Genomic DNA, 27,760 nt, shown 5'->3' with positions numbered 1-27,760 from the left:
GCCCTTGTGTGACTTCTTAAAAGATGACGTAATTGGCATCTCAGATCCTTCTTCTGTAAACTAGAGACATCATCCTATGATTGGGATTTTTGTGGGTCAAATAAGATAAATTATGTAAAATCGCTTGGAGTTTCTCAGTAATATACACCTACCGGAGATATAAGCAGATACATTTTCGATTATATTTTCATTCATGCATTGATTGCCTTTAATCTAGATGACTAGACATTTAAGAGTAAACATACTCGGCAGTAATGCCGTTTTTTTACATTTATAAATATTTGAAAATTTACTTTTCATCCATAAATTTGACCGTGTGACATTTCCGAGTGTTTCTATCACTCTCTTACTTCTGAGAATCGTTCACTCACCAGTGATAGCATTCATGAGTATGACATTTTTAATTCACATCTCACCTCATAGAAAGAACTTTGCAACCTTTATGTCTGCCAGACTAGAGATAAATATTCCAGGCTTTACATGATTTTTTTCTCCATCTGTCTGTCTCTTTCCCGTCTCTAATTTTGTTGGTGCATCAGGACTACTGAACAAGTGAAATTTCTCTGTTTTCTGTTGTAAGTACTCCTGTTTCTGGCTCTCCCTGGGGCCCTTGGCAGTTCCTCCCCTACCCTCCCCGGACCATCTCTCCATAGCATGTTGGCTTCCCTTTCTGAGTTGGATCTTCTGATGATTTTTTTGCATTTCATTTGCCACTTCCTGAGCCAGCTTATTAGCCTTGCCGTCTGTACCCAAAGGCTTGGAGATGGGGCCCTCCCGCCTCAGGTGCGAGAGCTTGCGTCCCCGGCTTGACACACGCCTCGTGCGGCGCTGTGATGCTGCGTGCTGGCTTGGCCCTACTCTCATCCCCGCAGCGGCTTGAGGAACTGCTCTGCTGTTTCATGTCAGGAACGACTGACTTTTTTGATAGGATGAGGCTGCCGCCTTGGAGCAGGGAATACATTTTACCGAGTCAGCTCAACCTGAGTTTGGTGGCAGGGGTGACACTCAGGCGTTAGGGAAGACAAGCAGACACTACCGAGGTGGTGGTCCCTCTTCTGGTAGCCATGCTGGTCTTCGTTTTTGCCCCGCAAAACGAGAAGAACTTGCAGTTTTGGTTGGGGGTTGGGTGTGGTCAGAGCGGCGGTGCTGTAAATTCTAAGTTCATTACAACAGAACAGAATCTGGATAGTCTTCAGATCACAAATTACGTGCTAGTTTAAACAAAGCGGGCGGTTTGAGCTTCCCCAGTTCCGGCCGTGACGTTCGTTTTCCATCTCGCTACTTAAGAGGAATGGTAACAGTTTGCTCAGACATTTTTATTTTCATCCTTTCTGTTGCCCACAGTCCTCCTCTGTGAGCACGCAGGTCTGGAGCTGTCTTCCCAGACTTCTGTGGCTTTTAGCGCAATAAAGAATTTTTAAAGAATGTGGTCCGGCGTGGTAATTTTTCTGGTGACTTATCAAAGCCAAGTGAGCGCGGATCAGATGACCCGACCGTCTCCAGGTACTGGGGCTGCTCTCGGAAGAGCTGTTGGTGGCTGCTGGCGCAGAGTTACAAACCGTAGGGGCCCGAGTGCTGGTGTTTAGCTACCTGCAGAAGCAAGTGAGGAGGTCACTGAGTTACAGTTCTTTGCTTGCCCTGCCTCTCGGGAGAGGATTCAGAGGCGGGAAGGTGTTTGTTCCCATCTCTGATGCGTGGACGTGTGACTCGCGTGGGGCTGTGCGCTTTGCTTGTGTCTGCACACACCGCTGTCTGCACCATCTCACAGCTTGGAGGTTGTCAGTGTGATTCCAAACCGGCCCGGTGTTCTGTTTGTTTTTTTCCCAGGAGTGGCTGTAAGGTGAAGAAATACGAAGCCCAGTCTCTTGCTTTGGATGGGTGTTCTCAGGTAAGTCTGTGTTCCTCATCAGAGTGGTGATGAATGAAGATTTTCCAGTGGGGATCTGAGGACTCAGCTTTAAGGAAACCAGTTCCCAAATCCTTGCCTTGCTAAGCTGATCTGAGAAAGGGCTCTGAAGATAAGGGAACCGTTCCTTCACAGGTACCCTTTTCGCACTTTTTTGTGATAGAGTTCCCTCTCACCCGTTCTCAAACTTACTAGGGTGCATCACCACTGGGTGTGAAACCTCTGGGCACCAAAGAGGGGATTTGAAATACTGGTGTAAGTTATAAGAAGGTGATTGACTCCAGTGACTGGATAATATATTTTTAAAGTCAGATGGTTTTCCAGTTCATTGCTTTTAGCAAGTTAGGAGAACCTGAATTGTCAGCTGATAGATTATTAAAAATAATTTTTGACACCGTGATATGTCAGTTATATCTCAATTAAAAAGATAATTATTTGGACTTCCCCGGTGGTCCAGTGGTTAGGACTCCACGCTTCCACTGCAGGGGGCTCGGGCTCGATCCCTGGTTGGGGAATTAAGGTCCCCCATGCAGCACGACATGGCCCAAGAGGAAAAAAAAAGATAATTATTGATGATAGAATTTTTTGGAACATAATTTGGAAAGGAGTTCAAAGAACTGAGACATTTCTATTACAAACTTCGTTCTGTTTCACCTATTTATTTGTATTAGTAAGGCTTCTGGCTTCTTGATTATAATTATAAAAATGGAAAACAGGAATCAAATTGATGCTGACCTTTGTTTCATTCCAGCAATAAATATTTGTCCATGACTATATAATTAATTGGGAAACAAACACACACACACAAGCAAACAAAAGAAAACCCGGACCCATTTGATTGCAATGAAGTCCTTTTTTTTCTTCCTTTTTAAAACTTTATTCCAGCCTAACCATGATTACAGAAATACAGTCATTGCATTTTAAGTTTAACTTATCTTACGCGATTTGGACCAAAAACTTGGTACGTGGTTTAAGATTTAAAAAAAAAAAAGATTTGTAATTTGATTTATTCTTCATCTGTTACAAATGTATGAAGTTTCCACCTTCAAATGCTGCTAAAGCAGAGGCAGCAAGAACTATGAAAAATTTACGTTTGATTTTTGCTCCAGAAAAATAACACGTATTACCTTGTAAAAGCTTTTTAAAATTGGTGCAACAAAATATTGTCATCGATTTCCATTTTTTAAAAATTTTACTTCTGTGTTTGATTGTACTTACCAAACATTGTAAAACTTTTAGAGTAAATAGTGCCTTTGTAATTGTAGTGATAACCCCCCAGAAGAAAAAATGTTAACACTTAGAGACTTATGGTTGTAAAAAAAGATTAAAAAAATTTTTTTAAACAAATGTAATAGGAGAACTTTAAAAAACTTGAAACCAAATGCATTTCTTTGGGATAATTTCTTGATGGAAGTAGCAAGGAAATACAAATTCAGAGAGGAAAAGGAATGATGTAAATTTCTGACTATTAAAGGGCTTATTCATGTTCGATTTTAAACAGATGGTAAAGTATCAAATCACTAGAGTAACTAAATTGAATTAATAAGCCAAGTCAGTATTTAAAATATAATAAAATTTTTTTCTTTTCTTTTGTATCTGTGTGAGAGGATGGATGGTCTCCAAATTACTGTGATAATTTCATGATGTACGTAAGTCATATCATTATGCTGTACCTCTTAAAGTTACACAGCGCTGTTACGTCAATTATATCTCAGTAAAACTGGAAGGAGAGATAAGTAAACAAGCAAACAAATAAATAATATGTAGCAGATATTATAGCATTTGTGACTACTTAAGCTCGTAGTGAAAGGTTTTTAGATATCACCTGAAAATACAGTGGGGTGCATAAATTTTCCAGAAAAGTCTAGGATCTATCTATATGAGCAAAATGTATGAAAACTCTTTTCTTCAGCCACTTCAACTTGTTGCTTATAAATTTAGGCTAGAAAAGCTTAATTTTTTAAACCTCAGGTGTGAATTACAGAAGGTAGGCCCTAGAAAATACAACCTTCCATGGTTGAGGGGCTGCAGCTTCTTCTTGGTTGGTACCCAGATTCGTGGAGAACATCCGTATGGAATGGCGGCTGCTTTGCTCTTCCTGAGATGTCGCTTTCCCCACTGCTTGCCCTCCTAAACGGTAGCATCTCATCTGTTGCCTTTCCCAGGATGAAGGAGCAGTGATCTCCCAGATTTCAGACATTTCTAACAGGGATGGCCATGCTACCGACGAGGAGAAGCTGGCGTCCACGTCATCTGGTCAGAAACCCACTGGGGCCGAGGGGAAAGGTGAGCCAGAGGACGACCTGGAGTACTTTGAATGTTCCAATGTTCCCGTGTCTGCCATAAATCATGCGTTTTCATCCTCAGAAGCAGGTATGGAAGCAAATCTTCATCTCTTTTACGTACATAAGCATAGAAATGCCTGGAAGCCCAGGGCAGGAGACACTTTAAAGAGATTAGAGAGCGGGTCCCTTGATGGATAGGTTTAGGCTGCTGGTCTGTGCTTTGCTTCTTTGCCTGGAGAAGAGACACAAAAGGGTGTCAGTGGAGCGCCAGGGACGTATGGATCTGAGTGGCAGGATGTACGGAGACACTGATGTATCAGACTGCTTGAATTCTTTCCTCATTATTTCAGTCTGGCCACATCTTCATGTGTAGCGACCTGGAACCATGTTGGGATTATTGGGCTCCTGGTTTCCCTTCTAGAAATAATAACGACTAACAGGTATAGTTGCTTCCACATGCAGGCACTGTTTTAAGTGTTTTACGTGTAGTAACTCATGTCTCCTCACTAGGTAGCGTTTGTTTTTTTGGTTTTTTTTTTTTGTTTCTTTTTAAATTGAAGTACAGTTGATTTACAATGTTGTCTTAGTTTCAGGTGTACAGCAAACTGATTGAGTTACATATGTTTTTTCAGATTCTTTTCCATTATAGGTTATTATAAGATATTGAACATAGCTCCCTGTGCCATACAGTAGCTCCTTGTTTTTTATCTATTTCATATTAGGCAGCATTCTTTTCCCCATTATCAGAGGGGGAAAGTGAGACAGAAGTTAAGGATCTCGGCCACGGTCTCCTGTCTAGTAAGTGGTGGACTAGGGTCCGAGTTCCCAGCAGTCTTGGCTTCACGGTCTTTTAACCACAAGGCTAACGTGTGAAGAGATGGTTTTCATTACCTTCAACTATTGTAAGTTTTCCTGCGTGCAGACATGGTGGATTGAAAAAGACTGATGCTTCTTCATGTTCTCACAAGGGCCTAGACCAACCTGTGCTGAAGCTTAGTGCTGGTTTCCTCTTTAGAATATTCTAAATCTGAGGCCCTTTTCCAGGTCCCAGGTTGTATCTGCGGCCTTAACCTTCATTGTGAAGCACTTGGCACCGTGTTCCCAACTCCATTAAACATTATTAGAAACTCAGGTCTTTAGCAACATAGTTCGGTGTGGAGCTTTTATACTTAGAATTTCAAAAATAATGATCTATCCTCAAACCAGAGAAGCAGGTGGAAATCTGGACTTTGTGAGTTATCTCCCCACCTACCCAGGTCTGTTTCCCGTCTGTAAAATAAACATTCCAGGCACTGTTCCACATTTCCTCCCAGGCCTCTTTTCTGCTCTGATGTTTTCTCCGAAGACCCCGTCTGCCATTTCCTTTTGTGCCCCTTTACCCATTGCACAGGCTTACCCTTAGGACTCTCATACCTACACTTACTTCTTGTATATGAAATGCCTTTCTTCACCATTGTCCTGTAGAGATTCTGCCCATCCTTGGCGGTCTGTCTCATAAAGGACACTTGGCTCCCACAGCATTTCTTCGTACGTTCCATGTATTAGTTATGGAAGGTTATATTTGATGGAAGGTTATCTTTGATAAACTTCTTGAGGTTAAGGACTATGAGTGATTCATCTTCGATTTTCCTCTAGTGCAGGTGCGTGGTCCATGTTTGTTGAATTATATCCTTCCTCACTAGGAGGAAATTCCTTTGGCAGAAACTTCATGAGCTGGGGTTCTGCTAACAGAACAGCTCCCGTTAACACTGTTTGTAACTGATTAGCCACATCGTGGGAGCGAGCAGGGGCCCTGGTCGTGTGGGGTGGGTGAACTGTGTCCTGGGATATCACCTTCAGCCTGGGTCTTGATAGATAAATACGAAGATGCACCCCAAGGGGTCTCTCACAGGGATGGGAAGGAACCTGCCACACAGGTAAAATGCCCAGTAGCCGTCCGTGAGTACAGGGCACGTGGGAACCCGGGGTTGTCCTGAGGACTTGGGGCTTTATCAATATAGAGGAGCCACTGAAGGTTTTTAAGCGAAGTAGTGATGGTCACATTTGTGTTCTCAATAATTCACTCTCGACAGTGCACTAAAGGAGTCATTTGCGATTGCAGGTGGAGGATTGTAGCTTTAGCATTTTATGTGTTTTTACATATTTAAAAATTTTCTTCAACGAGTGCATGTTCCTTTAATCAGAAAAAGCATCGTGGTGGTTTTTTGTACGCGTTGACTCTGGTGGTAGAGCGGAGCCGAGAAAACCAGCCTGAAGGGTGTGGGGAGGATAATGAATTTAGTGTTCAGGCATTGAAATTTAGGTTTTTGTTTTATCTGCTACATTAATTCCACTGACGTACCCTTCAGGGCTGGAATTCAGATTCACTCCAACTTGGTAATAAAATAGCTTTCAGCGTTAACGGTTTCTCCTCTTTCTGAAATGACCCTGTGGTTAGTCCAACTCACTTGCAAAACTTTTCATGGACACAAGGGGGCAGCCTTGCCGTTCTCTCCACCTGAGGACGTGCTTCCGTCTGAGGCCGACGGACCGTAAGCTCCTCTGTCCTCTGGATGTTTTGGACCCTGAACACAGACAGCGCAGTGGTCAGCAGAATGTAGCGCGTCTTCCGAGATCTTGAGATGCTGTTCAGGGGCCCTTAGATGTCCTTACAGGCCTGCGCTGGGGTCTCCCAGAGTCTCTTGGTGGGAAGGAAAGGCACAACCTCTTGGGATGACTCTAAAAATGACTCTCTGTGTTTTAGGCACTGAGAAGGAGACGTGCCAACAGATGGAGAAGGATGGACCTGCCGTGCCCGTGAGTCCCCAGGCTCGTGGGGGAGGGGTGTGAGCACGGGGGGTTCAGTGTTTGTTTTGAAGCCCATGTTAACTCAGTAATTAAATTCTAGTCTGTGTCTGGTGACGGGCATAAGATAAAAATAAAGCACAGCTCCTTCACTTGAGGCGTCTCGGAGGGTGACCACTAGTACTTGGACCTGTAGCTGGACGTCCTGAGATGTCCTCCAAGTGTAAAGTGCAACCAGCATTTGACGACTTAGCGCAGAAAAGAAGGGAAAATAAAATGTCTCTAACTTTTTATACTGATAACATGTTGATGTTTTGGATCTATTGGGTTAACGAAACTATATTATTAAAATTAATTTCACCTGTTTTTTTTCACCCTTTAAATGTGGCTACTGAGAATTTTTAAATTACATATGGCTTACGTTGTATTTCTTTCGAGCAGCCCCGGTTGTAGATTACAAAATGGAAACCAGGGTTACCCTGTGGTGAATGTTACACCAGGATGTGTCCCCAGGACTGGGCTGACCCACCGCGCGGCATGTGCCAGGAAGGCTGGATTTGAGCTAATTAAAAACAATTTTTTTTCTTTTTAACTTTCAGGCTTACAAAAATAGTGCAAAGAATTCCTATAACTCTTGCACCCATGCTCCTGAAACTTTAACCTCTCCTGTAATCAGAATCAGTACACGCTGGTACGGTATTATTGTCTGCTCTGTAAACCGTATCCAGGTCTTACCAGCTACCCCACTAGTGTCCTTTCTCTGGCACAGGATCCAGGGCAGGACACCACAAGGCATTCAGTGCCCATGTTCTCAATCTCCTTTAATCTGTGACAGTTCCTCAGTCTGTCTGTGTCCTTCCGGACCTTGGCTCTTTTCAAGAGCGCTGGTTAGTTGTTTTGTAGAATACCTTTCAATTTGGTCTCGTCGAGTGTTTCCTCATGATTAAATTCAGTTTACACATTTTGGGCACGAATGCATCAGAAGGGACCTCATGGGTATCAGTGCATCCCATTATTGGTGGAATTAACTGATCACGTGGTTAAGGTGGGGTCTTCTGGGTTCCTCACTTGAACTAAGTTTTAAAGGAAGAATGGGGTTTGCCAGGTAGATAAGGCAATGACGGGTGTTCTGGGCAGGAGAGTTGTACTGTGCAAAGACAGGGAGTGAGAAGAAGCGTGGGCTTTATAAGGAGTTGTAGGGACGAATAATCTCACGTGATCGGAGGATACTGTGCGTGTGGTAGGTGAGAGCCAGGCCACTGGGGCCCTAGACATCGTGCCGGGAGCCTTGGAATTCATGGAAACGCAGCAGAGGACTCTCCTGGGGGTTGAAGTAGGGAGCATCGTGATCGGTAGTCAATCAGAGGATGGGACAGAGGCTGGGACTTAGCAGGTAGAACCGTCACTACTTGGTGGCTTCCGGGGTGAACGTGGTGGCTGAGGTGGAGGTTGCAGAAAGTCGCTGAAGGCCATCGAGGTTTCCGCCTTGAACATCTGAGTGGTCGGCGTTGCTGATGACCAAGCCCAGAGGGGCCTCGTCTCGACAGGTGGCACCGCTGTCCACCTCGTCGTCTAAGCCACAACCCCGGGGTCCTCTGTATTCCCACACGTAGGGTCTGTGGTTTCCACGTCCAGAAAGCAGATGTTGTAAATCTGTCACTTTTGTCCAGCCCGTGGCCACCACCGGTCTTTTTAAGCATGGTGGCAGTTTCCTAATGAATCTCCCTGTTCCCGAGGCTATTCTGTCCTCCTCTTCCATCAGCCAGAGTTGTTCCTCTTTGCTTAAACCCTTCCGTTGGCTTCCCTTGTCTGTAGGCTGAGCTCAGACTCTGCTGTGGCCCCCGCGGCTTTCTACGCCGCCCCTGCCTCCTTCCCACGCCAGACCCTTGCCCGGCCAAACGGGCTTTGGTTCACTGCTGTGGGCCCGCCCCTCGGAGGTACTTTCTCTTCTCCCCGCCTGCCCCACGGGTGGGGACTGTGACTGTGTGCTGGCCCCTGTACCCCAGCACCGACCGCAGTGAACACGGCTGGACGCAGGAGCCAGTACATCAGGAGTACAGAGGAGGTGCAGAGTCGTAGAAGTTCAGTTTTAGACGTGTGGCTTCGAGACATCTGTGAGACCAGCTTCTCGGTTCACATTTCCCGTAGGCAGTGAGAAGCACACAGCGTGAGCTCAGGGAAGGTCAAGGTTGGCTTCAGTAGATCTGAGCGCCCTTAGGACACAGAGCATAGTTGAAGCTGAAGGATTAGGTGAAGTTGTGACAGAAACGTTCTGAACCTGGAGCCACAGTAAGAATACGCTTTGCATCCTGGCTCGTAGGTACGTGTGGCACATCTCAACACACGCGTTTGTATTGTTATCAAACAAATTGCACAGAACAGTATCTGCCCCTCTTCCTGTGGCTCACTCTGATTTCTTCTATTCTATTCCATTTATTTTAATGCACGTTGCTTGTCCGAGTAACCGTTCTCGTGACTCACCGTTGGACTGCGACCCACGGTGTCTCCCTGGAGGACACAGAGTAAGGGACGTAAGGGTGGGCGAGGGAGCCGTGGGCGCCGGGCAGAAGGAGGACATGCACCCAGGGGTCAGGGACTTGGAGCGTGGTCCCCTGTCAGGAGCATTACACAGCAGTGACAGTGGTCTCTGGGAGCCGGGTCTTGTAGTCATTCCCAGCACAGCCACCGTGGCTGATGACACAGTCACTTTGAGGAGCCATTGAGGCCACCATTCTGCAAGTAGTGAAGTGTCCCCCACATCTGTGGGAGGGGGTCCTTCCCACAAAAGGATGAGACTCCACCCTCCGCTCCCCAAACTGCCTGGTCATGCCCTTAGGGAAACCAGTTTCCTGTGACGTTTTCCAGGTACTGTGGGAGCGTCGTCTAGTCTTTTCTGTGTGTAAAAATGGCAAAGGGATGGTCGAAGTCTGTGTTGAGGGGCCCAGGCACTGGTCTGCAGATTGGGGAGGTTTACCCACATTCTTGAAACGCCCCGGTTACGCTTGCACATTCCCCAGTTATTCATCCACAGAGTTAGCCCCACCTCCCTGCCTCGGCAGGGGGGTTGTGAAGATGCGGGGAAGGGGTAATGTGCAAGGCGGAGCCAGAAAGCCCTGAGCTGCTGTGTGGTGGCGTGACGTTGGCGGGAAAGCTGGGGGAGAGCGGGAGAGAGAAGATGGGGGAAGCCTTGTCTCCAGAGCCCCCTGCAAAGACCACGTCCTGGGTTGTCATCTTTGAACGGTAACTCCAGTTGAACTTGCAGAAGTAAATTAATTTCTACTTCCTACTTCCTTAGAACGCTGAATCAGCATTGCATAAAGAACTTGCAATATTCAAAACACTGACTAAGAAGTCTGTTTAGGGCTTCCCTGGTGGCGCAGTGGTTGAGAGTCCGCCTGCCGATTCAGGGGACACGGATTTGTGTCCTGGTCCAGGAAGATCCTGCATGCTGTGGGGCGGCTGGGCCTGTGAGCCATGGCCGCTGAGCCTGCGTGTCCAGAGCCTGTGCTCTGCAGCGGGAGGGGCCCCAACAGTGAGGGGCCCGCGAACCGCAAAAAAAAAAGAAGTCTGTTTAGTCTAGCCTGTGCCTCTGTATGCCTCTGGGTGTTGCTCTGAAGGGCATTCCTGTTGCAGTCTCTGCCCAGCACCAGGGGGCGGCCAGGGCCAAGTAACTAAGAGCGGAGGGTGGTCATCTCTCCTTTCAGCTGCTGGTCTACAGCATCTAGCAGGAGTCAATCTGCTATTTTTTCAAAGAAATCTTAAACTTCTTAAAAGTTGAGTTCACTTGGCTTTTCCAGTGTGTCTCCGTTAGAAGTGGCAGGGGGGACGCTGCTCTAACAGGTTCAAGGACAAATGGGATGAGCCTGACAGATTAGGGATCCTGATTTCTCTCATCGCAAGGACGTGAGCAGAGAATTACTTTGTGCCATCTGCGCTCACTGTGAACTTACAGCCAAGACTCCCCTGGGTCCCACTGTCTGTAGACAGGTCTTTGTGGGTCCTCAAGGGTGAATGCTTTGTGGGACAGGGAGAAAGACCGGGGGATGTGAAGCAGGACCCTTTTGGAAGGATGTGATTGATCTGATTGGTTTAGCATCTTTATTAAACACGTACTAGATTGCCCAGCCCAGGAAGAGATGGTCAGGCCAGTTGTTGGTGATGGTAGATTCTGTAGGCTTTCTGTGCTGTTTGATAAACAGTATAAAGGACTGCGGAATGTAAAAAGCTAAATAAATCCTAGAGGACTGGAAAAGGCAGCTAAAATAGGCCACAGCTATAAATTCCTCGTAAGAGCTGTTGCATTTTGAGCCATGGGGCTTGTGGCGTCCGGCCAGGCAGAGGGAGTGGCCGGGAGAGCTGCCGGCTGCAGAGCCACTCGTCCAGGTGTATTTGTCCCCATCTAAGGCCTGATCTTCCAGCTCGGAACGCTGCTGCTTCCAGGCACCTCATTTGTTAGAGCGAAGTTGTTAAACAAGTGGGCAGACTGAATTCATTTATCCCCTCGAGGATGAGTGAGATGCAGACCTCCAGAACAGACAATATTTCCCTTACTAAGAAAACTTGGCTTATTTCCCAAACTCTTGCTAACGTGAAGGTCACGGAAGGCACAGGGGACCAGCTTCCCAGAGTTGACTTGTCTTAGGGATTCTGATTTAGAATAATAAAAACAAAAGACTGATTTAAAATGTAATAATTTAGAATCGGAAATGTGACGAGATGAAGCAAATGTGTGGGCTGGACCTAGTAGGCAGGTTACACGGGAAGCGGGGTGGTTGGGAGGAGTCTTGATGGGCATTGTGGCAGGGAAGGTGGGGGGATGAGTCAGATGTCCAGTGTGTCAGCGACCGACAGCAAACGATCACGATCTCATCCTTTCTGGGTTGGGAGTCCTGGGGCAGCTTCAGTGAGTGCCTCTGACTCGGGGTCTCTCCCCAGCCGCTCTCAGGGTACTGACCAGGGCTGGAGTCACCTCCAGGCTCAACTTGGGTGGATCTGTTTCCAAGCTGTCTCACTTGGCCGTTGGCAGAGACGGCCGTTCCTTGCCACGTGGCCTCTCCACAGAGCTTCTCACAGCCGGCGCCTCTTTGTCAACGAGTGACACCGCATGACTTTACCACTTTCTGTGCTTTAGAGGAGGGTCACTGGGTCCAGCCTAACTCAAGGGGAGGAGGCTACCCAAAAGGACTCGTACAGGGGGTGGGGTCATTGGGGGCCATGTTAGGGCTGCCGGCCCCTAGTAGCTTCTGGCTCTGGTGATGGAACTCCCCCAGGATAGAAGGTGTTTCTGGGGGGCCTCGGGCTTCTGTCAGCATGGTGGGCTGGCCTCCCCCAGATGGTGCTGGAACGGGCACTGCCGGCTCGTGGCTTTTGCGTTTTCCCTTTCCTGTGGCCTCAGCCAGGGGTTGGTCTATTGGACCCTTGGCTGCGGGCAATGAAGATCGAGGTGAAATTTATGTGCGTGTTCTTGAGCATTTTCTCGAGAGAGGGTGAGTCCATAATGACCCTGCAAAGTTTAAAAACCACTGGTCTACATTGACCTTGGACTTCCTGTTCAAGCTCGATTCAAACAAGTTACCAGAGCCCAATTGATTGCAGTCAGTAACTAATCAGTTATGCTGACATTGAAGATTATTAAGATTATTCCCTAATCCTAACCCTAACTCTAATAATTTTTTTAAAAAAAGATTCCCAGGTCACCTTGGCGGGCATTTTGGGTGTTATTAGATCAGCTTTTTCCCCCATTTATACAGAAAGTTAACATAGGTGGGAAGGAAATAACCCCCAAAAATGCTTTTTAGGAAAAAAAATGGTACAAAGCCCACGTTCTTGTGAAAAACAAAATCGTAACTGAATGTGGCTCCCGGGAACCCAGGTTTATGGCAAAAATCAATCTGGCACCTCAGAAGGTGACATGTTGACGGAAGGGAACTGAAAACTCAGTGTCGGGAAGACCCAGGACATGGAAATGCAGCCCAGACCCTGGCGTCTGTGCACGTGACAACATCTCCACGTGCCAGCCCTCGGGGCCACTGAAATTCCCTGTGATCCTGAACCATCCCGGGGTGGGGTCAGAGTTCACATATATTTGCCATTTCTACCTGCTTAGGCCTGAAAGTCATTTTAGAAACATTTCCATCCAAAGTGGCCAAATAATAGTACACACAAAGCATCTATATGTGAAAAGGTTGACACTTTTCTGGGAATTTATTTACGTGGAACTCATCATCCCCAGAGATCCACAGGTTCACGAGACATTAACCACAGATGGTTTTCTCTTTTATGCACATGACTCTCTGGTGACTGACCTCTATAATTACACTGTCTCCTTTTTGGATGAGAAGAAAACTTCTCTAGGCCGTCCGTTAAAACAGAAGCTAAGGCCTCCCTGATATTCATTAGAACGGGTTTTCCTTCAGATCGTGCTGTAACTAGGTGCTTTCTTTTTAAGCCTCCCCTGCTGTTTTTTCCCCTTGAAACGTGTTTTTTAAAGGGTGTGATCGGTTTCTTCAGGAGGAAGTTATCAGAGGATATTTGGGGTTAAGAAGCTGAAGAGCGGACGTCTTACCTGTGCCCTCTCCCCCAACAGGCACTGCTGGAGTCCCTGGGGGAGAAGGGCCCTGTGTCCGTGGCCTGTGGAGGGGAGAGCCCGCTGGACGGCATCTGCCTCAGTGAATCAGACAAGACTGCCGTGCTCACCCTGATACGAGAAGAGGTAAAGGCTTCCTCGCTGCGTCCACTTCTGGCTCCGTTTCTTTGTAAAGCCCGGGTGCCAGTGGGTAGCTTCCATCTCTGCTGGCTTGAGTTCTTTCTCCCCGGCTGGAAGTCCCTGTTTCCTCCACCTGTAGCTCGTATCAAGGGCTCCCTGTAAAATGCCTCACTGGAGCTGGATTCCTGGCCTCCTGGTATCCAGAGGGCAAAGCTGACGCTTGGAAACATCCTTGAGAACTTTTGTGCACTTCTTTATCTTTTAGCCCTGAAGTTGTACATACCGCATTTTGCCAACTTTACCCACGTATGTAACTAAATCAGCACCTTCATTTCACAGAGGATATATGCTCCTGCCTAAAAGTTTCTTAAATTCTAGACTTGCAGGAATGTAACATTGTTTCCTACCTTCATCCATTCTTTTTTTTCTTGTTTTTTTTCCTTTCAGAGTTATTTTATTCAGAAACAAGCAATTATAAATACACGTGTCTTTTCTTCCCTCTTTTAGACAAATGGTAGAATACTGCATATACCATTCTGTACCTTGCTTTTCTCACTTAAAAATACATCATGGTGATCATTCCATATTAGTATTTAATGCATGCCTACTTCTTTGTCTTTTTATAAATTTATTTATTTATTATTATTATTTTTATTTATTTATTTTATCGATTTATTTTTTTGGCTGCATTGGGTCTTCGTTGCTGCGTGCGGGCTTTCTCTAGTTACGGCGAGCGGGGGCTACTCTTCATTGCGGTGCGTGGGCTTCTCATTGCAGTGGCTTCTCTTGTTGCAGAGTATGGGCTCTAGGCGCACGGGCTTCAGTAGTTGCCGCACGCAGGCTCAGTCGTTGTGGCGCACGGGCTTAGTTGTTCCACAGCATATGGGATCTTCCCAGACCAGGGTTCGAACCCGTGTCCCCTGCATTGGCAGGCAGATTCTTAACCACTGCGCCACCAGGGAAGCCCGCATGCCTACTTCTTTTTCACATCTGTATAGTGTCCCACAGCCAAATTGGGTCATCAGGGACTTAAGTTCTTGCCATTTCATCCTCAGTGTACTGGCCTGTCCCCTTCAATGTCATAGGTCAGCTCCCCTCATGGTCCTAAGATGGCTGCTGCAGCTCCGTGCTTCACCCTGCAGACATCAATGCCTAGCATTAGAAAACGTCTAATTCGCCATTCACCTCTCTTTAGGAGCAAAGTCCTCTTTTTCAGGACTTTCTCAAAAGTCCCCAGCAGACTTCCTCTCACATCTTAATGCCTATAATCCCTTCATCCATTCTTTAATTAAAGAACTCAACTCTCGAATCTCTGTATCGTGTTTATTGAACATCTTCTGTTCAAAATAGATCTCTGCTAGGCCTTTCCTGGGTGATCTGGAAAATATGAAAGACACTGTTAGCTACCATTAGTTACCTCCCTCCTCTGTTGTGTTTCTCTGCTGTAGTTTATGTGTTTGGTTTGTGTGTTTCTTGATGATTCCACCTTTTTTTTTAAGAAGGTAATTCCCTCCGTGTAGTGACTTACATAATTTTTGTAATATAATGAGAGTGGTTAAGTACCTCTGACCTAGGTCTTTCGAACTGTTAAAACATAGCAATAAGTTAGTGATTAGGGGTGTCAGCTAGTCCTGTTGTCAAAACAGGCGCTGTGGTAAGGAGGCCCCTACAAACTCCTGTAAATGAGAAAAATGACTTTTTCTTTCTCCTGAGAGTTAAAACTCTAAGAGGACCACCAGATGCATCGAAGATGTGCCTGATCCCCTGAAGCAGACAGGTTGGCTTCTAGTTCTTGAGATCCTGATAGATGGCACCAAAATAAAGATTGTACCAACTAGAAAGAAGCACAGAGAAGTGTAATCACAGGAGAACGATAGGTGCCCATCTGAGCTCTGTGCAGGGCAAATGGCATTTGAGGCCATGAATTTAGAGTGTTTCTCTCCGGTTAGCACGAGCCTCCCAAACGCAGCAATATGGGTTCTGGTCCGGCGAGTAAGATCTTGCCAACGGTGAGATGGATGCCTCTGCCCGGAGGAACGTCGGGGCCCTATTCTGACCCAATCCGAAATCTCTGCAGAATGAAACTGTCCGGCCGGGCCAACGTCCCCCGCTCTGATTTGGTGGCAGTTTCATTTCTCAGCCTAGTTAAATTGGTGCTGTGGCGTCGCCCTTGGTTAAGATGAGTCTCTGCCAGACAGATGGCTCAGCTGTTGGCGTCCTGACCCAGCAGGGTTCTGGGCCGATAGCCAGACCCCGGACCGAGCTGGAGATGGTAATAACCACTTGCAGCTTTCCTGGGAGAGGTTCTGGTCACCTTCGTCCCGGTGACCACGTTCCAGCATCCTCTGCAGCCGAGAGCATCTCCCCAGTGTCGTGAGCATTAGACACAGATGGTGAGGGTTTTTTTATTCCTAATGTAGATTGACTGCCTTCAGATGGACCTGGTTGTGTGTTGTTTTCAGGCTCTAGTCTTAAATTCAAGACATTGAGTAGGTGAAACCAAGCTTTATCTCCACTATAATCTAGATAATCACTAAAGAGATGGAGGCAAGCGAATGGAAGAAAAAATACGAAGAAACACGACAAGAAGTCTTGGAGATGAGGTTAGACTGGAGGTCTGGGGGAGGGGTGGGTACCTTTATGCATTTTTAGATTTAATACAGAGGAAGTGATGACAGTATTTGCTTACACAGAACCAGCTGTTGAGAACTCCAGGGCTTTGCTCTTTGCACCTTGGTTTGTGACTGATGGTGTCATTTCCTGAGGATTGCCGACCAGTTATTGTATTCAAATGCTGTAGCTCATTTTGGGTTGTTCAGAACATTGCAAATAAGCAGAACCCACATAATTCTTGTCTTTTGAAAAGACCAATTTGTGCAAAAATATCCATTTGATATTTGATATAATAACAGAAATACAGAGATTTATTGACCTACTCAATTATGGAAACACTATAATTTCTAAAACGAATTATACGTGGTAGCTTCAGATTTCACAACCGCGGAATAGATTATAAAAAGCATGTTAACAGGAAACAAAACTGACTTTACGCTGAAATCTTTTTATTTTTGCTGCTCACTCCCTAGAGTTAGGAGCTGTGAAATAACCAAAGATGGCATCAAAGACTGGGGAGCATAACTAATTTATAAACTGCAGTCGGCACTTGAATGACTAAGAAACATTTTAAATATGTCCACTCTAATTTGTGGCTCTTGTATTATTTGGTTTTTTGAGCATTTACCGGGTGTAAGTCCCTGTGCTGGCATGGTGGGGAGGACGGCACGGCCCCTGACCTTGGGGAGCTTACAGCAGCCATCGTAAGAACTTGGATGCCGGGTCAGCGTGATGGGCGCCACCCGTGAGGGGCAGGGGAGTGGTCACTTCTCACGATGGGGGATGAGGTCACAGGGAGGGGCACCCGTCACGGGGCAGGATCAGGAAAGCACTGCACTTCCCTAAAAGAAAGGTTAACACGACGTGGCAATCTTTAAACCTCTTTGGATAACTAAAATACTTCTGGAATTAGGACAATCAGATAAAACCCGGATCTGAATCAGAGGGGACCCACTACCTGTAAGAGTGGTTTGGGGCCAGGGGAAGCCTGAACTCAGGTCAGGTGTCTCGGGAAGAGCCCCAAGAATGTCATTAACTTACTTTGTAAAAGATTCCCTTCTCTAAGCAGAATTCACGTACTGCCTTGGGGTCATTCACGCAAGTGCAAAGAAAAGGTGGAGGCAGTTGTTTCTGTAAATAGAACAAAAACCTGGTTAAACAAAATCTCAAGAAAAACCTTTCTGAACATTAACAAATCTTAGTTTAAGCGTCAAAAAAGGAGAGCCCCAAAGCAGGTAACTGGGTTATGTAAGTTTGTCAGTACATGTTAACGTGTTTAATTGTTTGGGGCAGCGTTTCTCCAACTTCCATTGTTAATGAAATTCTCTTCTGATAAGAGTTTGTTTGTTTGTTTAAGGAAAATTGTGGCTGAGTATGAGAAGACCATTGCCCAAATGATCGGTAAGGAAGTTTTTTTCTAGGGTACGAGCCATGGGATCCAAAGGTGATCTTCAAATCAGAATATAAGCGTCAGTTTGTCCATCCCGGAGATACAAGCGATTCTTGTTATTTGCAGTAGTTGATGAAGTTGCCCAAACACTGAATTAGCCGATACTGAATCATTGATCCTCAGGAAAGCTTGCCTTATGGGTGTTTCTGTCTGAAGACACCTTATTTAAGGTATACTGTTGACGCATTAACATTGAGCTCACGGCCAGTTCATGCCAGTTCATGCCAGGACAGAGCTCATCTCACACGTGTTTTCCCCCTAAGACACCTCCAGCCCTGTGGCTCTTAGGACACGAGACAGCCCTGCGGTCTAGGCTTGGGGCCCATTTCAAAATCCCCAACAGGAAGCACAAAAATGCCAAAAACGTGGCCCTAAGTAGACTGAAAAGGACACTTGTTTGCAGCATGAAACGAGGCAGAGCGTCGCCTTGTCCGGCTTCAGCCGAGAACGTGCCCGGCAGGTGACTCCAGTTCTCTGCCGTTCCACGCGTGTCCCCGAACGGCCGGGGGCGCACCACACATACTGATCTGGGGGCTACACGTAGAAATAGCGAGCAGGGAACCTGCAGATAATGGGAATCACTGTCGTTAGGTTCCTTTTAGAGGACAGCAGACACTCGAGTTCCAGCACCAGGGTGGGCGGCCTCACCTCGTCCTTCGTACCCCCGGGGGGACGTCCCTGCTCTATGCGGCGGCCCCACTCCGCTGCAGGTGGTGCTTTCCCTGCGCCAGACCCATCGATGCCTTTAGAAAAGGACAGCGCTTCACCCTCCTGCACTGCATTTAGAATCTCTTGTAGCCTCTGTTGTAAGGACCGACTCCCTAAGTCAGTTAGGTCTTCCTGCATTAACTTAGGCGGCGAGATGATATTTTCTGCCGTCCGCGTCACCTGACGCCTGGGTAGACGCACGGCTCACGCCCTCAGCTCCTCTGGGTCTCCACTCCCATCCCTCCTCTGGCAGAGACTGCTCACCCCTCTTTCCCGGCTGTGTTTCCCCGCCCCGACCTGTCACCATGTCTCCCCCGCCAGAAAGTCAGTCCTTGAGGGTGGAACCTTTGTTACCTTACCTGCTGGGTTCCCCGACCCAGCGTACTGCCTGGTGGCTCGGGAGGGCGGCTGTGCGCTGTGTGTTGAGAGAACGTGCGTTGCTTCTGATCATGACTCACAGAAGATGAACAGAGGACGAGTATGACCTCTCAGAAGAGCTTCCAGCAGCTGACCATGGAGAAGGAGCAGGCCCTGGCCGACCTAAACTCGGTGGAAAGGTCCCTCTCCGACCTGTTCAGGAGATACGAGAACCTGAAAGGCGTCCTGGAAGGGTTCAAGAAGGTAGCCCGTCCTTTGCCTTCTGCCTCCCTGGTGGTGTGTCTTCTTGATAATGGGTCTTCAAACGCACCTGCCAGAGGTGCAGGTGGCCTAGAAACAGGGAATCGGGGCCCCTGGGTGGCGTGTCTTGGTCATTCCTCCCCTGGGTCAGGTCAGGAAGCCTTGGACACCACCAGAGTGTGGCACGGAGTGTAAGAACCGTGGGACCCTCCGACTTAGGAGAATTCTAGAAATGTTCTTTTTGATTATTCACCAATTTAATGTTAGTAAAAGTAAAAGGGAGTCAAGCCATAGCACTGAAAAATACAGGCTGCATATTCTGGAAGAAAGTAGGTGTAAAGTTTCAAATTTAGTGTAAGTGGGCATATTGATTTGATCTGGTTGTACACCATCACTAAGACACATTTATAGCAGTGAACACTCTTTTTTTTTTTCTCATATTAACCATAAAAATGACTGTCCGGTTTGTCTAAAATGGGGATCAGATTGCCCTTCAGTTTTGAATATCTGCCCTTCCTAAAGCAGGTGTGTCAGTGTAACTTACTGTATGACTTGAAAGTTAATACATGAGGTTATCTACAGTTTCTTCAGTGAGAATTATTTGTGCCTGTTTGAAACTACCATGGAGTCTTGTTTGGAGGCATCTGAATGTATTAGGTTTTTTCATTTTTTTTTTTTTAATGAAAACCCTGATATGTGGCATGTTACTAGTAGAAGGAAAACAAAATGACTTGTGTCTTTCATTTTAAATTGTCACTTGGGAACAGAATGAAGAAGCCTTGAAAAAATGTGCTCAGGATTACTTAGCCAGAGTTAAACAAGAGGAGCAGCGGTACCAGGCCCTGAAAGTCCACGCGGAGGAAAAACTGGACAAGTAAGAGCTTGTGCATGAGAATTTCACTTTTCGTGATGTTGTGGGAAGATGGACAGATGAGAAAAAAAAAATCACTACTTTGCAATTCCAGGTTGCACTTGTGTGTACCTGGGTGTCTTATTTAGTTTTTTGAATAGGTGGACTCTTCACAAGGTTCAGACATTAAAAAGAATAAAAAAATACAGTTTCTCCCTCCCACTCTCTCCCCCTCCCAATGGGTTCGCACCTCTTTCCTCACCCCAGGAAATCATTCTTTTATCCTTCCAGACATCCTTTTCCCCCTTCTTTCCCCCCCACCCCAGCTGTATTGAGCTATAATTGACCTAAGACATTGTGTAAGTTTAAGGTGTACAACACTGATTTGATACATTTACATACGCATCACCATAGAGTTAGCTAATGCGCCATCATGTCACATAATTACCATTTTTTTAATGTGAGAATCTCCTTTTTTAATGGAGATTTTTAATTAATAAAGTTGCTTGTAGGTCTGTGTTTCATAGATGCCAGTGGTTAGTATCCTGACTCATTGGCTGTGTTAATCCACAGAGATCCTACCCGTTGTTGTACTGGGTTAAAAAAAATCTAAGATTGTTGTAGAAACTGTCACGTGATTCTGTTTTCTGGTGGCATGTGAATGTTGAAGGGTCCCGTGTGCCTTTAAGGTCGATTCTGCCATTGGTTTGCATCATGGAAATCTCCGTAGCAGTTGTGTGTAAATTGAATTTTTATAAATTAAAATTGAATTATATAGCTCACCAATTCCTCTTTTTCCTCTATGGTGGAGTCAGTTCTCCTAGGTGTCAGCGGTTAGCATCCCGATGATCGTGAGCCGCGACTGATGACAAACCATGTGCTTTTTGTCCCTTCGTTCCATAAACAGAGCCAATGAGGAGATTGCTCAGGTTCGAACAAAAGCAAAGGCTGAGAGCGCCGCTCTCCACGCGGGGCTCCGGAAAGAGCAGATGAAGGTGGAGTCCCTGGAAAGGGCCCTTCAGCAGAAGGTAAGAGGGGACCCACCGAGACCTTTGTTTTTCCTCCTCGGCTGCAGCTCCCGTGTCGTCTGGATGAAAGGGGCTTATCTCTGCGCAGACGCTTCAATCCAGCTCCTTTGGGAAGTGACTCAGGTGGCAACAGATACTCCCAGGTGTATTAGTGGGACCTGGCCACAGGCAGGGTACAGAGAGGAGGTTGCATTAACTGAAGCTCAGAGGACCAAACGCTGAGGCTCCGAAGCTACCTATTTTCTCTTTCCGTTTTGTTTTTTTCTGTAATATAATATGTGAAGCCATCTTCCCCCTTCATCGCAATTTTCCCCTCCAGGGGGACATTGGCAACGTCTGGGGGTATATTTGGTTGTCACGACTGGGAGGTGTTACAGGCATCTAGTGGGTAGAGGCCAGAGATGCTGCTAAACACCCTGTGGTGCACAGGATGCGCCCCACACCAAGACTGGCCCTGCCCAGATGTGGTCGAGAAACTCTGCTACGGAAGTAAAAATCAGTGGTGATGACGATCCCCATTCTTTTGCTAATTAGTGACTCTTAGACTTCATTTTCTGTGCCTCTAGTGTTTTTCTTACTGTGCCTCCAATCATGTTGTCAGGCCGGTGGCATCCATTCAGCCAGGGCAGGGGTTTTTATCATGGAGTCTGATAACCCCTAAGACAGTGGCCCCTGAGATACTTAGACTCTGGAATCCCAGGTCCCTGGGGATGCTCATGGACCAAGTGAGGCCCAGATACTTTTTTTTTCTTTTTTTCTTTTTTTACAAATACCCCCAAGTAATTCCTATGATAGCAAGGAAGTTTGACAAACTTCAAGGACAGACTTCAGAGGGCCAGTAATTACCCTTACCCCCTACTCAATATAAGCATAACTTTGTGAACACAAGACCATTTCTCAGGGGAGAAGGTATAGAGCTTTCCTTTCTTTAAAGGGTTTCTGGTGTAGAAAAGTTAAGAACCACTGAGTTGGGATGCCTAGGGAGGAGTACAGCCAGTCTGGGGACTATTTCACTGTGATCCGTTATCTCGGGACACAGACTGCATCATCACATCATTTATCTTTCAGAACCAAGAAATTGAAGAACTGACGAAAATCTGTGACGAGCTGATTGCAAAGCTGGGAAAGACGGACTGAGTTTCCCCTGTTAGCTCAGCAGATCTGCATTTGGCTGCTTCTCTCGTGACCACGATTATCTTGCCTTATCCAGGAATAATTGCCCCTTTGCAGAGAAAAAAAAAAAAACCACGGAACTTTACAAAAGCACATACCTACCGCTGCCTGTCTCGCTTTGCTGCCGACGCACCCGCCCGGGAGGCGCCGCTGGAGGATTTACTGCGCAGCCGCTGAACGAGTGGCCTGACCGACCCGTCGGGCTCAGTGAGTCGGGCTCAGTGAGACGGGCTGCCCAGTCTGGGCGGGATTCTCTATCTTTGGTTTGTTTTAAAGTCATCTTTACTTTCCCCAGGTGCGTTCAGTGTATGATTTTATGGCTACTATTTGGGACCATATCCTGTCCACCACCTGTCTGGTTTTTTTAAAAATTTATTTCATCGTTTACATTTAATTTTCAATATTAGTGGTTTTATTTGAGGAGATGATTTGGCCTATTGTTACTTCCAGTTGAGTACCCATTTATACACACGCACTCTCTCTCACACACACGCATGCATGCACACATGCACGCATATTTATATATGCTGCTGGGTTTTGTTTTAGTTTTTTTCCCTGAAGCATAATCAAATAAGAACTTCTCTACAGAAGGGCATATTTCCATAAATGTAAAACCCTATTTTGAAACAGAGTCCTTTCTCAGAATGCCAACTTCAGAATTTGGGGAGTTGGGGAGGTGAAGCCCCCAGACTCCATGTCTGGCGTGACTCATAACCTCAGACTCAGGTGTCACATAAGGGAGACTGTCGGCCGTAGTGTCCTGTTGCCCCGTATTTCGATGCTCCTCAGCCTGGATGCAGGCGGCCCCTCTGGAGTTAGTCCTCAGGCCCAGGGCATCTACTTTGTGGGATCCCTCACAGCTGGGGTTCGGCAAGTCTGTCCTAGCGCCATCGGTCTCCTCCGCTTCCATTTGTTGCTCCAAGATGACATTTGCTCTCTATTATCTATTTGGAATATGCAAAGGAAGTCTGCTTGTCAAAGGTTTAGATGACCTTATTTAATTAACCCCATTAGCAATCGTAAGGTGAAGCAAAAGTTGGATTTTTCCAAGTGTGATGCATTGTTCTTCAGACTTCTTTTCCCCAAAGGCAAAAAAAAAAAAACCTTGCAAACTTAAAGATAGTAGAATTTTCAACCAAATGGGCAGGAAAAATCGTGCAAGCACTCCAAAACTCAGTGCGTTTTGAATATTTTTAAACCAAGGCCATTCGAAGACTGGAGGAGGGGCGTGCAGGGAGCAGATCCCACTCACAAAACCAAATTCCTCAGGCCGTTCCTGGGCTCCATTCAGAGTGGCGGGGCCCTTAACCCCCAACTGGAAATTTCCCGTGTGAACCCCTCCCACTTGATAGGCGAAACCAAATCCACGCAGGTGTTTTAAAGCACTCTTTTGTCTTAATCTGAACACCCTGAGCGTCTTCACGGTGATAACGCATTATCTCCAGTACACGTAAGTTTTCGTACTTTTCTTGTAAAACTACTGCATGACCCAACTTCAGCAATGAATTGTGCCTCGTGGAGACCCGCTCTAGCTCTTTCGAGATGACTTTTTCTTTAGCCGTGTACTGTTCACACGGTTGCAATCTTTAGCTCCAGGGAGGTCAGTAATGTCTTTTAAAGGCAGAAGTCCTGTTTAACCAATATGCATTTCTCACAATTGGTGCTTAGGCTGTATTTTAAAGCCTACCGTCTTAACATTTTGTACAAAGAAAACCAACAACAACAGAAATGATCTGTGTTTGGAGAAGTGATGTGACAATCATTTGGGCCCTGAAAGCAGTCACGGGTTTGACGTGAGTGCCCTGCTACAGCCCTGTCCCTGGAGGAGCAGGTGTCTCCAGGCAGTGTGATTGCGGCCTCTTCCAATCCTCCATGACTAGAGAAACTCATTTTGCGTTTTGCAGAAAGAAACGTTGCTAAACCTTTTTGCTGCTGTGTTTTGGTGACATACCCATGTTTACCTGTTTTGTATTGCTCTGTTTGACGCATGAAAGGCTTAGTATAGGAGTCTCTGTTATAAACCTACAGTCCTCTCTTTTAGGCTTCTTGTGTATAAAAAGGGAAAGTAGTTGTGTGTTGAAACAGAGGTGACGACAGTCTTTCCCAAGCACACTGGTGAGAAGAGACCCCTTAAAACTAGACCCTAGGGAGTAAAGTTGCTGCACAAGGAAAACGAAAGGGTCCTTATTCAGTAATAGTTGCCACTGGCCTCTCAGCTATGACCATTACAGGGAAATGGTCTTCCTTCTAATTGAACAGATGGATTTTCTCCAACAAGAAGAAACATGGAGCTTGTCCAGCTGGCAGATCAAGAGAATATACTGGGCAGAAAGAAGTATGTTTGTTTATTTTTTTTAAAACATAAGGGGGAGAAAGAAACTTGTAGTAATCTGGAGAGTAAGAATGTGGCCTAGAATTTTGCTTCAAAACATGGGCGGGGCCAAGTTACTCGTAAGCTAGACAGTAATACTCCCCGTGACAAACATGAAGGGAAAATGAGAGGAAGCCACTGGCCTGGACGGTGGTTTGGGAACACGAGTGGTCTTGTTGAGGCTCTGGATCCAGAGCCATATCCTGAGTTTTTCATTTTGCCAAAGTATAGATGGATAGTCTTTACCTAAAAGTGTTTTAATTGGAGGATCTATTGGAAGACAGACTGCACAGTTTGTCACTTGGTTGGCTAGTCATTTACAGTCAGACCTCCCCAAATTTACTTTATTTGGAGACACTCCTGGAAGCCAGCGACCTGCCCAGACCTTCTGTGAAACCGTCCTGGAAACACCGAGAAGCCCAGTTTGCTTGCGTGGCTTCTAGCATCTTCAGACCTAGTCCAGATTAGGAAGTGTAGAAGCTCGTGATGGTGAAGAACTCTGAGGACCTGGCAGCCTTCCAAGCTGATCTGGAGTCCAAGGGAAGATTTACCTTTCGTTTTGGAGGATGGCTCAAGTTGAATCTTCTTTCCAGCCAGTTACCTTTTTTTACCTGTCCCACACTTTCTGCAACTCTCACACAAATACTTAGATACTTTAGTACCGGGCCTTGGATTCTTACTGACTGATTATAATCCAGCAGAATAAACTGCCCCAAATGTCCCTGGGCTGACTCAGTGCAGCCAGAGTGAAGCATTTTACTGAATGTTACTTTATGAAAGCATGTTACTTTCATTTTACTGAAAGGTAACAGAGGACTTGATGGCTCTAAAGCTCAAAATGGAGTTGTGATGAGCAGGCAATGGTGAGTCTGCGTGCACTAAATGGAAATGACTCAGCACGTCCTTTTTTAGTGGAGTAAAATCCCTAAAGCTCCCTTTTGTTTTCCTTTTGGTTTTTTGCTGCAGTTGGTAGCCATCTCATGAATTGTCCACGACCGGTGTCTCTCTTTGTAGTTTTGTGACCATGCAGGCTTGCTCTCGGACTTGGGTGGTTTCTTACTTTATCCTCTTGTTGGAAAGAGAGAAACTAGGTGTTTGAAGGACTAAATGATTCAAGCAAAGTGTTTTAGAGTAAAGATGTATATATTCTGAAGAATTTAAAAGATAGATTATTATTTGCTTGTTAAAGAACAAATAACAGTCTGGGAATCCCAGAATGTCAAGCCAAAAGTCTATAGGGTCATCTTCTTCAAAGATTTTCATAAAGAAGTATTTTAAGGAGACTTCTGTCTAAAACGGTTTGACTGGCCTCCAGATTCCAGTGATTTGAAGAAAGCATCTTATCACTCAAACCTTGAGTCTCCCATGTAGTAAAGGCAAAGGAATGGTCATGATAGATCCTTCTGTCTAAGGATCTCCTCTGGAAGATTGTATGAACCACAATTTCCAGCGAAGACCCACCCCCTAGTGCCCAGAGCTAGCATTCTGGAGACTAAAGATTGCACTTTCCATAGTTTTTTCATCCAAATGCAATCCCATTTCTGTGCCTCTTAGCATGCAGTTAGATTTGGACAAGCAAGATTCCTAAGGAATGACTTTATTAACTATAATATGGTTACAGCTACTACATATATATACACACATATATATACACACTCTCGTTATAGTTGTACTATGGAGATGTCGCGTGCAATGCTGGCCTGTGACGGTCCGTCTAGCGCCCTGACTCAGCCGGCGGAGACCAGGCCTGGTGCTGAGGTGTGGTCTGAACCTTCCCCGTATCCATTCATCACTTTAGAACCTTGAAGATGCCACTTTCTGTCCCTCTGCCTTTTAGCGGCATCTGAAATCTGCTCCACAGAGAATCTCCCAGTCACGTTGTTAACTGATGCTCTGTGAATAATTTCCAAGGGGACATATAAAAATACGAGCTCCAAAGCCAGCCCCCGACCCAGTGCAGGAAGGTCTGCAGATTTCACACGCTCAGCCTCAGGCTTGGTCCTTCCCACCCAGCGAGCCAGGATCCAGGCATTTCTTTGAAACCTCAGAGGTAGCAGCAACCTTTTCAGTGTCGCTTTTAGCAAGTGTGTGTTTGCCAATAGATACCCCTGTGTACTAACGTGCCAACAAGTAAATGTTAATTAATTGCACATCTGCTTCCACTGTGTCCCCACGGGTGCCACAAAGTGTGTGAGGAGCCTCGTCCAGAGGAATCTAACGCTGCATTGACTACTGCTATCAGGATTGTGTTGTGTGGAATAAATCATCTACATAAATTTTATATGCACAAGTAATTTCCCTTTTATATGTCAGGTAAATATTTGTAAAAGTTATACTCACACAAATGAAATTATTATAATGATTACTAATATATTTTTTCCATGTTTCATTGCCTGAATAAAAACTGTTTATCACTGTTAGATGTGGCTGTGTGGAGACATTTTTTTTCCTGGTTATAAGTCACAATCCCCAATTGTGAAAATTCATGACAGCCTCACTTTCATGGGCTCCATATTTCAGTCTAAAAATACAAAAGATGACATTTTCGCTACATTCATTTTGTGGGATTTTATGCATTTGGTTAGGTGTGTAATTGAAAACAAAACAAACTTTGGAATTCAGACCTTGCCACATAAATTTCCATGCCTTTGCATCTGTGCAAACAAAGTATTTAATTGGGTGCATCTTGGTTTTGCTTAACAGACTGCCTGTCTGCCTTGGCATATTTCAAGTCGTAAGAACCTCAGTCACCCCAAACTTTCCGACTCTTGAAGGACACATGATTAGCCAGAACTGTGTAAACATCGCAGCGCGGCCACAAAACATAGTTGACGTTTTATGTTTCTTCTAGGTTAATACCAGGAAAAATTTTTTCAGTACTAACCAGGCCAACTCTCCACTTAAGGGATAGGAGACTGGTCAGGAAATGTCATGCGTTTTATTACAGGAAAAGATAAATTAAGAGGCCAGTTAAGGCTCTATTTACAACTTAGGTGAGGATCCATTAAGGAAAATAAGAGCACTGTTAACTTTCTTACTGTTTCCTACATCGTAAGACATGGCAGCCTCTAAAGTTCTTAAAAAGAGTGTTTCCCGGGGCTTCCCTGGTGGCGCAGTGGTTGAGAGTCCGCCTGCCGTTGCGGGGGACACGGGTTCGTGCCCCGGTCCGGGAAGATCCCACATGATGCGGAGCGGCTGGGCCCTTGAGCCGTGGCCACTGAGCCTGCACGTCCGGAGCCTGTGCTCCGCAGCGGGAGAGGCCACAGCG

At 46.0% G+C, this 27,760-nt stretch overlaps 1 protein-coding gene across 10 annotated transcripts in view; it reads left to right on the top strand.

Annotated features, from left to right (window-relative positions):
* Window positions 1–26,912, top strand: part of TACC1 (transforming acidic coiled-coil containing protein 1) — a 113,204-nt gene extending 86,292 nt beyond the window's left edge. For 5 of the 10 annotated variants that reach the window (XM_079908890.1, XM_079908885.1, XM_079908891.1 and 2 more), the window contains 10 exons: window positions 1,828–1,888; window positions 4,072–4,279; window positions 6,935–6,987; window positions 13,562–13,687; window positions 16,208–16,284; window positions 17,652–17,695; window positions 18,913–19,073; window positions 19,838–19,944; window positions 20,828–20,948; window positions 22,017–26,912. In XM_079908890.1, coding sequence (XP_079765016.1) covers window positions 1,828–1,888; window positions 4,072–4,279; window positions 6,935–6,987; window positions 13,562–13,687; window positions 16,208–16,284; window positions 17,652–17,695; window positions 18,913–19,073; window positions 19,838–19,944; window positions 20,828–20,948; window positions 22,017–22,085 — 1,027 coding nt within the window. In that variant the 3' untranslated portion in view covers window positions 22,086–26,912. The remainder of the gene's footprint in view (window positions 1–1,827; window positions 1,889–4,071; window positions 4,280–6,934; window positions 6,988–13,561; window positions 13,688–16,207; window positions 16,285–17,651; window positions 17,696–18,912; window positions 19,074–19,837; window positions 19,945–20,827; window positions 20,949–22,016) is intronic. The other 5 variants (XM_079908888.1, XM_079908884.1, XM_079908886.1 and 2 more) reach the window with 3 other exon arrangements.
* The last annotated feature ends 848 nt before the right edge of the window (window positions 26,913–27,760 follow it).

The sequence above is a fragment of the Stenella coeruleoalba genome (genome assembly GCF_951394435.1).
Source record: "Stenella coeruleoalba genome assembly, chromosome: 21".
In the NCBI taxonomy this organism is placed as follows: Eukaryota; Metazoa; Chordata; class Mammalia; order Artiodactyla; family Delphinidae; genus Stenella; species Stenella coeruleoalba.
The sequence above is the reverse complement of the archived record's forward strand: the minus strand, read 5'-3'. Positions and strand labels throughout refer to the sequence as shown.